Raw genomic sequence first — 13,079 nt, 5'->3', positions numbered from 1 at the left:
GAAGAGGGTCACTGGCGAGATTGGTGATGTAGAATAATCCGGGACACCACTGGCTCAGAACCCTCGGTGGTTAATTCGAGTCCGTCGGAAGCACAAAACCATAAAAAAAAGTTGCTCCGGCGATCGACCCAACGAAAAACCATACTGCCATCTGTCACCGCCTGCTGGATCCGATACCGCCTCGTCTGGTCACATGACCTTTGTCAGGGTCTGGTCCAGCACGTGACCGTCTACTGAATTCCGTTTAGCGCCGGCTACTAGTGGTTACTTTATTGGCCTTTGGATGACGCGTCCTGTAGTTGCAGGGCCTGCGCGTGCAACTTGGAAAAGCAAAATGGCTGACAGCACAAGTGGGGCCCCAAAGCCAAGGGAAGCTATAGGGAAGCCAAGTTTTCCCTAAACCGAAAACCCTTCATACTTCTGGACTGTCGATCTCACTGGCTCACCGCAGGGATGAACGAGGGACCGATCGGGGTAGCTGCAACTGGGTGATTTCATTCTAGGTGCCACATGCAGCTACAAAATACTTCAATAATCGTAGTAATAATACATGCACCACAATCAATAATCATCATCATCTGTTCCGTTGACGCAATGCCGCTCAGACCGTTGTTCCCTGCTTTGGCGAACATTTCCATGTTTCCTCCTTCGTTGCACTCTCCCTTGGCTCCACCACCTTCTCTTCTTCCTCTTCCTCTTCCTCTTCGTCTGGACTGCTGTTCATTGCGCTTCTTCTCCATTCATCCTCCTCTCCCAGCAGCATCATTCCCAAACACCATGGCCCATGACGCCTTCATGCGGGACTAAATCAACATGCCCCAAATCTCCGCGGACACTGGCCTCAAGGTCTGTGTGGGGTGAGTTCGATCTCTCTGGCCTGGACCAAGCCACCGTCGCTGACGCTTTTCCGTAGGATATTCTTGCTGAGCTCTCTATTTCTTACCACGTCCTACAATGCCACCTTCGCCTTTGGTAGGTCGACATCCCTACATTCATTCTAGACGGAGGGAAATGGACTGACCATGTATAGACCGCCCGGTCGACACGGCCATCCTGGTGTGTGTTCTTCTGGGCCTGGCTTTGATGATATGGGCTCGTTTGGTTCCATCAGTACATCGACCGCCAACGCCAACGCGCAAACCGTCTGGCAGTCTCTTCTCCGACCAGTTGGAACTGCCTTCGCGGAGTCCATCAGAGACCCAATCGCCGGTATCCACCCCATTCTCGGTCTCTTCCCCCTTCTCGGTATCCTCGCCGGCTTCCGTCTTCAGTGGCTTTAGCAATCCAGACACTCCTCTGTCCTGGAGATCACGATGGCAAACCACCCAGTGGACCAAGGTCGCTCTTCTGGCCGGACTATGCGGTCTACGCATTGAGACGTTCCGCCGGATCACGCTCCATACCGAATGCACGCCCGCTACGTATGAAGTAAGTTGTCCGAAAAGCTCACCTGCAACGCTCGAGGTCTAATAGTCCATGCGCCATCAGTATGCCGTCCCTTTTGCCGTCTCTCTGTACGACTACTGCCGCAATCAGCGGTCCCGGAAACCGAGCGACTACATGCCTTTAACGCAATCGCCGCAACCACAGTCGCCCTCTCTGTCCCTTCCCAGCCGGGGGGTTCTGTCCTACCTATTCCACGGCCGTTTGCGAGGCGTGATAGCTGCCTCCTTGCTCTTGGTTGGTGGCTTCTTGGCCTCCTCGCTTCCGGCTGGACAACAGTCGACCTACATCTGTCCCGAGGTGATCGGCGAGGCATTGCGCCTACGGACATACAAGATTTCGAACATCCTCCTCGACTCATGTCTTCTGATTGGTATCGCCGAATTATGGCGCGAAATCAGCAGGATGCAAGAGGTGCAGCGACGACGCACAGTGGTGTCTCTGGGAATCGGTCTATTTGTAAGTGAGAGACGATCGTTTGTCTGTGTTGGTAGTCTAACTTGCAGCTTTAGGGCGTGGCCTTGGTTTGGACGATCATCGGGATTTTTGTGCAGCGTCACCTCCCTGAGCACAACGGTCAGCTATTTCTGGATGCAAAATATTCACGCAGTGCTCTGAGCCAGGCACTGCTGGCGGTCATTTTGGTGTTGTCAGCCTGGCATATTGTAAGTATTGCGCTGCATGCTTCGTGGGAGATGGTACTAAGTGGTTCAGCTGCCGCACTATGGCATCGTTGGGGTGTCAATTCTTGCAGGGTTTGTCTTCATTTACACATTTGCCGTGTCGACACTATACGCAGAACCAGCGCCTTTCCCGTTTATTTCCCCCTTCTACGCCGTCATTGCCTTAGGAACATCTTTGATGGGGACTCTGCTGTTCCTTGGTGCACAAGTTGCCTCCGAAAAGGAGACGAGGCCCTTTCGCCGAACCAACATTGCTCTCCAAGTTGTATTTGTTTCGCTCTTTGGAATAGGTCTGTGGTTCGTCGTCAAAAAGGAGGGACTAGTTCATTCACACCCGATCGACGTGCTCATTCAAAATGGAAGAGCCAATCACCAGAACTTCCTGATGCAAGCTAAGAGCAGTAACAACATTGAAGAGGCCGTCATGGAATATCGGCGGCGATATAATCAGCATCCACCACCGGGTTTTGACAAATGGTATGAGTATGCGACCAATCGATCCTCAGTCGTCATAGACGATTTCGATCAGATCTATGATAATCTGCTTCCATTCCGGGGCCTGCGTCCCGATCAATTACGAAAGATGACGCACAAGCTCGCGACAAATCCGTTCAATGATCTCGGGGCCATCAGTATCCGCAATGGGAAAGCTAGAGTGCAAGAAGGGATCAAGCCGACCCATGCTTGGATGGTATTCGGGGCTGCAAATATGATTGAGAAGTTCTCTGAACACCTCCCGGACATGGATCTGGTCTTCAACCTGAATGATGAGCCTCGAATCGCCGTGCCGTATAGGAAGGTGAGAGCACTGAAGCGGATCGTACATCACCAAACTCCCGTCCCCAAAGAGGAAATTCTCAACAGCTGGTCAATGGACCGAGATCAAGGCTGGGGCCCGATTGAGCCTGCTCACCAAACCAACGAGACGGTATTTACGGACAGTTCATGGAGAGGAATATTCGACCCGTATGTGAGCGTAACCTGTCCACCGTCGTCCAAAGCGCGCACTCAGAGGATTTGGGACCGCCACGATATATGTATCAGCTGTGCAGCACCACACTCGATGGGCCAGTTCCCCTTGGACTTTAATCTCGCCTCCGACATCTGCCATCAACCAGACCTGGCTTTTCTTCACGGACTGTTGTTATCTCCGGCGTCATTCAAGGTCTCCCAGGAACTTGTGCCCGTGTTCAGCCAGAGTGCGCTATCCAGCTTCAGTGACATCCTGTTCCCAAGCCCGTGGAACTACATGGACAAAGTCGAATACAAGCCCTCCCAGGAACATCCAGATCTCGCGTGGCCCAACAAAGAAAACGATCTCTTCTGGATTGGCAGTACATCCGAGGGAGTCAGTCGCTTCGGCGAGTGGAAAGGTATGCCGCGACAACGGACTGCACACCTGATCAACAACAACACACGTGGCCGCGTCTCCGTTCTACTCCCAACAGGTGAACCAGACTCTTACCGCTACGAGGTTCTTTCGGGAACCGCGCCAACCTTCCAACTCGATTTACAAACAAATGTCCACCTCGCCGACCCCATCGTCCGCTGCGACGACTGCGAGCTCCAGCGCGCCGAAATGGGCACCGTGTCCTGGGTCGACTTCCAAAAGCACTGGACCCACAAGTTTCTCTTCGACCTCGACGGCGCCGGTTTCAGCGGGCGCTTCCTCCCCTTCCTCCAGAGCCGCAGTCTTCCCTTGAAGACGGGGTTGTTCCGACAATGGTTTGACTCGCGGATTACGTCATGGGTCCATTTCGTACCTGTCGATATTCGCCTCCACGGTCTCTGGAGTACCCTGGCTTATTTCACAGGTGTCTCATCCGATCATGCACCGAATCGCATGATGGAGCACCAGAAGCAGGGCCGCATAATTGCTGAGGAGGGTCGTCAGTGGGTTGGGAACGCTCTACGCAAGGAAGATATGGAAATTTACTTCTTCCGCCTACTTCTGGAATGGGGCCGTTTGACAGATGACCGGCGCGATGTGTTGGGTTACAAAAGTTGAAATCTTTTGTCATGATTTATCATGTTGTACATAATGTGTCTAATGAGTTGCATGGCTGACATGGAGTCTGTTTGGGCGGGCTTGGGGACTATATCTGATTTTTTTTTTTTTTTTTGGACTCTTATCTTCTTTGGGATTGAGTCTACTTCATTGTGGAGACGAATCTACAATAGACACTAATAATAGAATATGCAATACGAAGTAAAGGACCTTAAATTGGATTCAAAAATCCTTCCGATTTCAAATGCAAAAGGCAGCGAGTGCGGGTATCCACAGAAATGATAGCATGGAGAGACATCACATGGAACAATCGTTACCCATATATGTCAACTCAATGCAACACAACCAAAAACAAAGATGAGAAACATGACAACGCTGGAAAACAAACTCCGCCAAAGAACTTTCCAAGAAAAGAAGAAACAAGATGGAGATCCCATCTCTCTACGCGAAGTAGTTCATACGGTCACGGCGGTACTTGCCCCGCATGGGCGTGGGCGGAGAGCGGACGCGCTTAGGGGCACTCATGCGACGGCCATTAGCCATGTTGGCGTCGCGCTTGCTGGCGGCAGTATCCTGATAGACCTGGAGACCGTTGATGCTCCAGTAGGTCTGCTCGAATGCAGTGGGGTTGTTGCCGACGTAGTCGTTGCAGCTGCTGCCGAGGGCGGAGCAGACAGCGTCTGAGCTCCAGACTTCACCGGCCCATTGGCCGCAGAAGGTGATATCGAAGATCTGGCCCGGTTGTCAGTGATTGGAAGTAGGTAGGTAGGGCGAAGGGGAGAACTTACGATCGACATGTCCGAGAAGTGCTCGCCAAAGTCGCAGTCGCCGGCAAACGCAGCGGCGGGCTCGCCCCATAGCGAAGGATCGGGAGCACCGGTCGTGATGTCGGAGGGGATACCCGTGTCACGGCCGAAGAACCAGATGTTGATGCCCGAGTCGGTCCACTCCGTGGCGTAGACGCCGCCGCCGATATCGTTAAATCCCGTGCCGTAGGACTGGGTGTCCGGGTTGGAGATACCGCAGCCGGCGTTGTTGCCCTGACCGGCGGCGTCGATGTAGCAGTTGCTAGTGCTCATACTACCTGTAAAGCCAGAGTTGTTGATCGTACAGTTGTCCGTCGTGTGCAGGGTCATGGAGTCGGTAGACTGGTCGTTGACGCCTTCGATGATATCGATCTCACCGTTGTCGGGCCAGGTGCCAGAGCCGAGAAGCCAGCTACACCGTATAATTAGTATCTCGGTTGCTTTAGCTACTGATTGCAACTCAAACTTACAAGGCTGGCCACGAGCCACAGGTGCTAGCGGGCATATGTCCGAGGTCGAGGATGAATAGGCCTTGGGTGTAGGTGTTCATGCTCGAGATGCGCACGCTGTTGCGCCCCGTCGTGGTCACGGACGAATTGTCAACGCCGATGTAGACAGCGCCACCATTGGCAGAGATGAGGCCGTCAGACTCCGCGGTGCCCTGGTCCACATAGCTGACGAAGCCGGAAGTTGGGTCGGTCCCCGTGAAAAAGTCGAATTGATCAAAGAATGAGTCTGTATTGCCATAGTCGTCCAGCAACGTATAGGCAGCAGAGCTGAGGTGGGCAAAGAGGCCCAGGGTGGGAAGGAGAGTATGCATATACATGTTGTTGAGTATATGTTCAAGAAAGTAAAAGGGTATCTGTCAAAGAACCCGCGCGGCAGACAGAGTCTGTATATAAAATCAAATAGATCCAACTAGGGACCACAAGAAGGAATGATACACCGGGCCGGTGAAAGGATTGTATAGACCAAGACGATCACAAAGGAAGGACGCGTGGGAAAGAATCCATTCGGGTTGCGGCCGGCTGGACTTATTATAGCTAATTCAGTTGTACTGGGCCGGACCCCTGCCGAAGCTGACAGGGGACCACATGGGGCCACATGGTGGCGCGTTGCAGAAGAGCATCAGGTCCCGGTCCACTTGATAGAGTAGCGGAGCTTGGTCCCTTTCAGGGGCATGGGACGGGACGAGGTGTCGGATCCCCCTGGTTGATGATAGTGCGGAAATATTTATCCATCGGGACCCACCTCCAGAAGAAGAGAACCAGATGGCCAGTATACCTAACAATAATAACAATGATGCCAGACAAAGACGTGTTAGTCGCCTGGCGCATCTGGCCACGCTCGCTACCTGACGACATCCAGTAGTTTTCTTTGAGAACTCTAATCTCATACTCTTGATCTCTGAAACGAAATTCTCAAACAAATCCGAAACCACGGCGCTTCAGAACCAGAGGTGATCGCGAACGCTGACTCGCTGTCGCCCCTGACCGGAAAAGGGAATGGTGGTGGCGAACTAGCCAGGTCAGCGCGCTGACTGGCTCGACCACCATGCATGATGACGGCCAATGGCCGAATTCTCCGCGGGCCAGGGGCGGGCTGATGGGTGGCCGTGGCAAGGGGATCGGCAAAAGGGGAGCAGCAGAAGCCGTTCGTTTCGGTGCCCGGCAGATCTAGTCGACGGATTTGCGAGATTGCTCGTCAGGTTCCGGCTGTGGCTTGGTTGCTGCCCCCAGAATGGTGTAATGTTCGCCATCTTCAGGGCTAAAGTGGCGAGAAAGACGACAGAATTCTCGCTTCTATAGAGATCGCAAACCCAAAATTCAAAATTGGCTGAGTACAAACAGTCAGATCGCACGACGATCGCAATAACCAAAAAAATGCAGATACTACTAGTTTGCTCTGGAGGGGGAGCAGAGCGCATACCGTGCACTCCCCACTGAAAACTTCCCCAAAACGGAACTCAGCACCGACACCAGCGCGCAGTCTAAATACTGGCAATGTCCTCTTCGGGAAAAGTGGTTGGCCCGAAATTGTTCTAGCATCCTTCAATGCGACCCTCACGGACCATGATCACCCTCGCACTAGTCACAGGTAGATAGAGATGAGCCGACGGGTTGCATTGAGAAAGAGGGTCCGCTTGGTTTAGTTGTTTCTTGAGGCATAAGTGTCGGAACAGGGAAATATCGGCATGGGTCAGGCTTCTCGGTACGCGGTCTAGATGCATGAAAACTATACTAAAAGATGCTACCATCGAGATGATCTTCCAACCAGAACCCGCCTTGTGCAGGGACACTAAATTAAAAAAAAAAAAAAAAGAAAACAAGACTATGTACATGCAGGGCAAAACAACTCGACTCCCGACCAGTCGGACGAGGTATGCTCACGACGAAACGCATGTGGCTGCCGGTCCCGCCCCGCGGACAAACTACGGACGGCCTCCAGCACACAATGGCGATGGTAGAGGTGCCGACAAGAGAATACGACGGCGGGCTGCAGAACTACCCCGGACCCCGCGCTCTCTTTGTCCAAAGTGCCGTGCTCCGTGCCGTCAACGGCCGACGGTGAGTTTGCATCCTCGATCGAATGCAACGGCTGCTCAGAAGCTACGACAGAGGCGGCCGCTTTTCCTTTCCCCCGCTCCAAGGCAGGATCGTATCCGTCCTCGAGTCGCTTAGCGATGCGACGTTTCCTCTCGTCGGCCTGTTTCTTTTCCCACGCCGACCAGTGTGCAGACCCGACGCTGGGCCCCCAGATGCGCTGATGGCAGACTTCGCAGACCTGGCCGCGAGGTCGCCAGCCTTGCTGCCGCAGACGGGTGACCTCGTCCACATGCACGAAGAGGTCCCGGTCCAGCATGCCGTTGGCTAGAGTCAGCAGGGACGACTCGTAGGAGTACGCAGAGAAGATGGAGGCCAGCACGGCGCGCAGCTCCAGTAGCGACGGCGACCAGCTCGCAGCCTGAGTGAGAAACGCACGCAAGATCCGAAGAAAGGACAGATCGGTCCGCTCGGGCGTCGAGGGACCACCGCCTTTGACGGTGCTGGAGAGCAGGGCTGTGAAGACCTGCTGTACCAGCATGCGGAAGGAGGTTGTCAACCGGCCGGTGTCCCCTCCGAGAGACTCGGTAACGTGGGCAGTGTGATCCCGCAAGAGTCCGAATACATTGCTGGCGATGCGAACCACTGCTCCGATGAGATCAAGCCAAAGGCTCTCGTCGAACGCCAGACCCTGATCTGCCACCCCGCGTTTTCCGTTCGTCCCACCTGCCCGCGAATTTTTGGTGGTCTTTGTCTGGCCCTGGCAGAGCCAGGTTCCGACTCCAGCATACTTGTTGAGAGACTCAATGAGGTCATCAATCGCCTCGGCGGTACTGGTAGAGTCGGGGCTGTCACCGAGGCTCTGGAGAATTCCCACCAACCCGGATTCAAGTGTGCCCAAATGGGCAATGAGACGGTCCAACGCCACTCGGACTTGACCCTGTCGTGCAAGAAGGATAACCGCGGCGTCAATAGCCCCGCTCTCCTCGATAGCCGGTAGCAGTTCTTCAAGGTGGATGTCGCCGACCCGCAGGCCATCGACGAAGTCCGCGACGTGGGCCGGGTTGTACTTGCATAGCAGCTGCACATAGCGTTCGACCATCCAGTTTTCGACTGGGGACGAGGTCCGACCTTCCACGTTGGTTTGGGCCTGCGGCTCGACAAGGACCAGTAGATACTGATATTGCTGGTAGGTGTCTTCTTCCAGTACGTGGAGGAATGTCTCGTGTGTGTCGGGAGCCAGATCTTGCATGGTCTGAGCGGTTCGCTTGACGTCGATGGCAGCCACTTCCTTGGCATGGCTCTTCACCGTGTCCACCACATCCCGTCTCTGTTTTTTACCCAGTCCCGAACCCGCGCGAAGACAATCTTGTAAACTTGTAAAGATAGCCTCCCGGTCATGCGGGTCTTCAAGGTATGTCAAGATCCACTGAGGGTACTGCTTTTCGGAACGGTAGGTCGACTTCAAGATTCGGAAGAAACGTGCCTCTTTAAAAAGCGGGATCATGCTCTGAATGTCTGGCGGGTGGTAGAATGACAACAAGTATTCTGCGCTCAATTCACAGTCATCGACCATGTCCGGATCTGGATAGTGGCATAGTCGCTCAAGCACTTGATGAAGGGTTGTGCCCGAAAGAAGAATATACTGGGGGTATTTGGGAAGATTGCGCGCAACAAACATGTCCAAGTAGATGGTATCAGAAGAAGTGAAGAACTCCGTATTCATAACTTGAAGCAAAATGCTGATGAGGTATTGTCGGTTGATCGACACACCTGAAGAAGGAACGTCCTCGGAGTCGGACTCGTTCAGGAAGCTGTCCTCAAAGGCTTCGTTGAGCATACTCATGAAACTGGACGGATCGTACTTGAGCATCGTCCGAAGTTGAGAAAACGACTCTGCGCCCTCGGGGGCATGACCAGCGCCAGACAGGCGACCTGAGAATAGGTACTGGTACGATGCCGTTTTGGCCCGGGATGCCTCGGCGTCATCCATCGCATCTCCTGTTGGATAAACGCGACCTGTAAGGATGAAGGATAGGTAAGGGAACATCTTCATCGCGTTCGTGTGCCTTTTCACTTCGGCGGTATAATCCCCATTGATGAGAGGTTCGGTTGGAGGCGGGATAAACTGGATCAACTCCTCCAGAGGCCCAACATAGTCCATCAGACAGCGGTTCCAGACGTATATATAGGCATCGTATAGATTATACTGTTTGCAGAGCGTGGTGACCTGGTCGATGTCCATGGTTGTCGTGTCGAGGAGGCATATAATCTCCTCTAAACGGCCAGCTGAATGTGTCGTGATGAAGTGGTTGATCAGGGCCTTGACGGCAGTCGGAGGCAGCGATCGAATGGTTCCATCGGTAATTCGGGGCTCGAGGGCATCCAAGAAGATCCCCGGGGATCCTTGTTCCTCATACCAGTTAAAAACTTCCTCCCAAAGAAAGTCAATGTCGTCCATGTGGATACAAGCGGCGATCGATACTTCCGCAAGTTCCTCGAGTTCCTGATTTTCAAGTCGTCCATTGTCTGCTTCAGTATTTCGACCAAAGGCGTACTTGAGGGACGCCGAGATCATCTCCAGGAGCTTCTCCTGGACAAGTGGCTGTCGCAAACCATCCTCCTCGGGGAGACCCACAGTGAGCTTCTCGCCCTCGCCTGTGTAATAGAGAGTCGCCAATCGAATCGCTTCAATGAAATCGCCCGCTTCCATGAGCGCAAGCAGCCGGTCAGCCCAGTTTGACAGACTGCCGACAAGTGCTTCGTTGTAACCGAGCAGGAACAGGCGCCCTTTATAGGCACGAAAGCTCATATAAAATGCGTCCGCAACCACGCCATGCATCGATGTGTCTTCCTCATCGAGCTGCTCGACCAGGTTGTGCAGCTGCGATGAAAAGAAGTCGGTGTGATACACATGTCGGTAGGCTAGGTCAATCGAGTCTGTGACATGCATAGAATAATCCTCAAGAATCAAGAGTCGCTGCGTGATAGTGAAGATCGCGAGGACGGAACGGCTTAACCATTGGACGGCCACGATGGCTTCATCCGCCTTCCATCTGCTCCGCGCTCTGAAGGCCAGGCTCGGAGGGCGATCTTTGTCCACGGGTTCATCCGTTTCGGCTTCAGTCACTTCCAAAACGGTCAACACGTTTGACCAGCAGTAGACAAGCTTCGTATTTGATGTTTGGCTATCTTTGCCCTTCAGTCGTATTGCCGGGAACCATGCCAGGGCCCCGGTCATGGCACTATGGGCGGCAACCTCCTTTGGGCGCGACGCTTTGTGCTGCGTTTGAGCGACCGGGGTGGTGGACACGATGACCAGGAGATACGGCGTCAGCAGAGCAACAAGACCCAATGAATCGGTGTGCTGTTCCACATTGCCGAGAGGGAGAGGCGAAAAAGCAAGAACCGAGCTGGGTTTCCGCCGGCGGCTTTCCTCAGGGCCAATCGAGGGATATCGGCCCAGAATCCGAGTCGTCTTCACCGTCCGTGCTACTGCTCCCATGCCCCGCGTAGCCAGGTGTGAAAATGCCATTCCCCGTTTGTCGGCCGACACAATTGCAGTGCGCCTCGTTCCGAGAAACCCAACATGAATGACCGATACGTTCGACAGATGGCCGTCGGAAGTGCGGTTCTCGACCTGGTCCGCCGGGATTGGAGGGATGTGAAGGAAGGGACGCGCGGGCCGCGAGATCTCCCACGTAAAGATATCTCCCGTGTCATGTCCTCCGGCGACAGTCGAATGGTCCGCAGAAAGAGCCAAGGAAGTAATTGCGCCGCATTCAACAGCTAGAGTGACGTTGTTAGAGCTTGACATTCATTCATAGTCGTGTTTGGGGCCAACCTTTTGTGCCGTTCCCAATGATCGCCTTCAAACTCTGCTGATAGTCAAAGACAAGGATAATGCCTTTAGACGTTCCTATCACTATGGTTGTAGAGATCGCTAAGCAGGTGGGTCGTCCAAAATTGCGCTTTCCGATTTCCGAGAATGCCTGTCCGGTGATTTTCCGTAGCTTTGTCCATCGCACGACATCCCAAGGCCCCTGGACTGGTTCGTTGTCGGTTTCGGGGGTCTGAGAGATCTGGCTTGCGATGGAGGAGTGTCGGGAGTGGAGGTGGGCGAGGAACGGTGATCCCGGCGCACTCAATGGCAATGAGGATAAGCGGGACTGAAAGCGAAGGTCGAAGGGACGATGGGCCGGGCTTGGGCTGACTCGTGGAGAGCCTCGGAGTGCCAGAGCACTGCTGCTTTGGGAGGATGGAAGAGAGTCCTAAAATCAATCAGACCAACGATCAAGCTGTCCGCGGAGAGTGTCTGACATGTAAGGACGGGGTGTCGTCGGGGGTGGAAGCCGTCTCATCCACACTGCCCACCGCCGCGTTCAGTTCACCATACTGTGTTTTCCGCGGTCCTCTCTGATGAGCATCTGGTTCCACCGTCTTCTCCGAAGCTTGGTCGAGCGCGTCGTCGTCTAGCGTGTCCCGTTCGGCGTCGGCAGCCTCGGCGGAGGGCTTGGGATGGTCGAGAGCATCATGATCGGGTTGCGGAAGGTTCTCTGTTTGGTTCTCTGCGCCCAGATCAAGCTCATCCTCTCGTGTCCAGCCCTCACTGCTCTCCATCATCGAGCCCATGAGCAAGATCTCCGACTGACCATTGCTCCTGGTGCTCGTCAGGGGAAGGGAAGGGGGTTATTATGTTCAAGACGGGGCGGAGACACAGGGGGAGGATGCCACCGGAAGGCCAGCGCAGGTGGACAGAGACAACGATGGACACGAAGGGATGGGGGGGGAAGATGAGGCTCTGAAGTGATGATGGGGAAGTCGAGCTCGTAGGGGGCCCCACAGCCCAGGTACTCGTGTTTACTCACCAAGGACTTGTCTGAACAAGCGCATCACATTCGATTAATGGGTGGTATATTCAACGGATATAGGGATTAGAACTGCCTATGTACAGCAGTGAAATTATCCAAATAATGAGTTACATACAAACTATACTCTATGCCTGATATTTCAGGTGTTCGTTTCTGCCTAATACAACAGACATCCATCGCAGCTTGCCGTTGCGGACGGGGAAAGATGGGTAGAGGAACAGAACAGTTGAACAAGAACAAGAGGTGAACAGAAAACACAGAATCACTTCCTTCCTTGTTTGATAGAAAAGTTGACCCCCTCAATGCATCAAATCTTCCATGTGGGACAAGATAGTTAGTTATATAGTGAATGCCTGGTGTTTCAGGTGTTTATTTATGCCTAATCCAGCAGGCATCCACAGCAGCTTGCCCTACTTGGAGGGTCGATTCTTGACTATAGTGCTGCTGTATTCAGGCCAAGTCTCTGCCAGATACCCTGCTAGAAGGTCCAGGGCAGACACGCCCTGCACTTCCCACGCCCAGCCTCGACGGACACGTCCCCGCGTATCAGATTCTGCTCGCCCCTCTCCCTTCTGGGTCCAAATCCTGCACATCCCGGAGCCGAATGCGACTCCGGGGCTGCCGATAATATTATCGATGTACCTGCGGGAGAAAAGCTCGGACTACGCCGTGCGACTAACTCCACCAAGCTTCCAGGATCTCTGATGATCTGCAGTTACATCCCA

At 53.8% G+C, this 13,079-nt stretch overlaps 3 protein-coding genes across 3 annotated transcripts; 1 reads left to right on the top strand and 2 right to left on the bottom strand.

The window, feature by feature from the left end:
- Positions 1–813: 813 nt before the first annotated feature.
- N7474_009102 (putative capsular associated protein) lies at positions 814–4,134 on the top strand (the record flags this gene model as incomplete). Its single annotated transcript, XM_057200512.1, has 6 exons — positions 814–857; positions 914–972; positions 1,031–1,428; positions 1,474–1,902; positions 1,956–2,108; positions 2,158–4,134. The coding sequence occupies 6 exons, from the start codon at positions 814–816 to the stop codon at positions 4,132–4,134; spliced, it is 3,060 nt and encodes a 1,019-aa protein (XP_057048499.1).
- Positions 4,135–4,575: 441 nt separating this feature from the next.
- On the bottom strand, positions 4,576–5,766 carry N7474_009101 (glycoside hydrolase family 16 protein; the record flags this gene model as incomplete). Its single annotated transcript, XM_057200511.1, has 3 exons — positions 4,576–4,866; positions 4,923–5,352; positions 5,411–5,766. The coding sequence occupies 3 exons, from the start codon at positions 5,764–5,766 to the stop codon at positions 4,576–4,578; spliced, it is 1,077 nt and encodes a 358-aa protein (XP_057048498.1).
- Positions 5,767–7,271: 1,505 nt separating this feature from the next.
- On the bottom strand, positions 7,272–12,115 carry N7474_009100 (CORVET complex membrane-binding subunit VPS8; the record flags this gene model as incomplete). Its single annotated transcript, XM_057200510.1, has 3 exons — positions 7,272–11,272; positions 11,328–11,754; positions 11,804–12,115. 3 exons carry the CDS (start codon positions 12,113–12,115, stop codon positions 7,272–7,274), a joined length of 4,740 nt encoding a protein of 1,579 aa, XP_057048497.1.
- Positions 12,116–13,079: the final 964 nt, after the last annotated feature.

This window comes from Penicillium riverlandense (genome assembly GCF_028828495.1).
Source record: "Penicillium riverlandense strain IBT 135883 chromosome Unknown utg000008l_segment0_segment0, whole genome shotgun sequence".
Lineage (NCBI taxonomy): Eukaryota > Fungi > Ascomycota > Eurotiomycetes > Eurotiales > Aspergillaceae > Penicillium > Penicillium riverlandense.
This window is presented reverse-complemented; position numbering and strand designations above follow the sequence as displayed.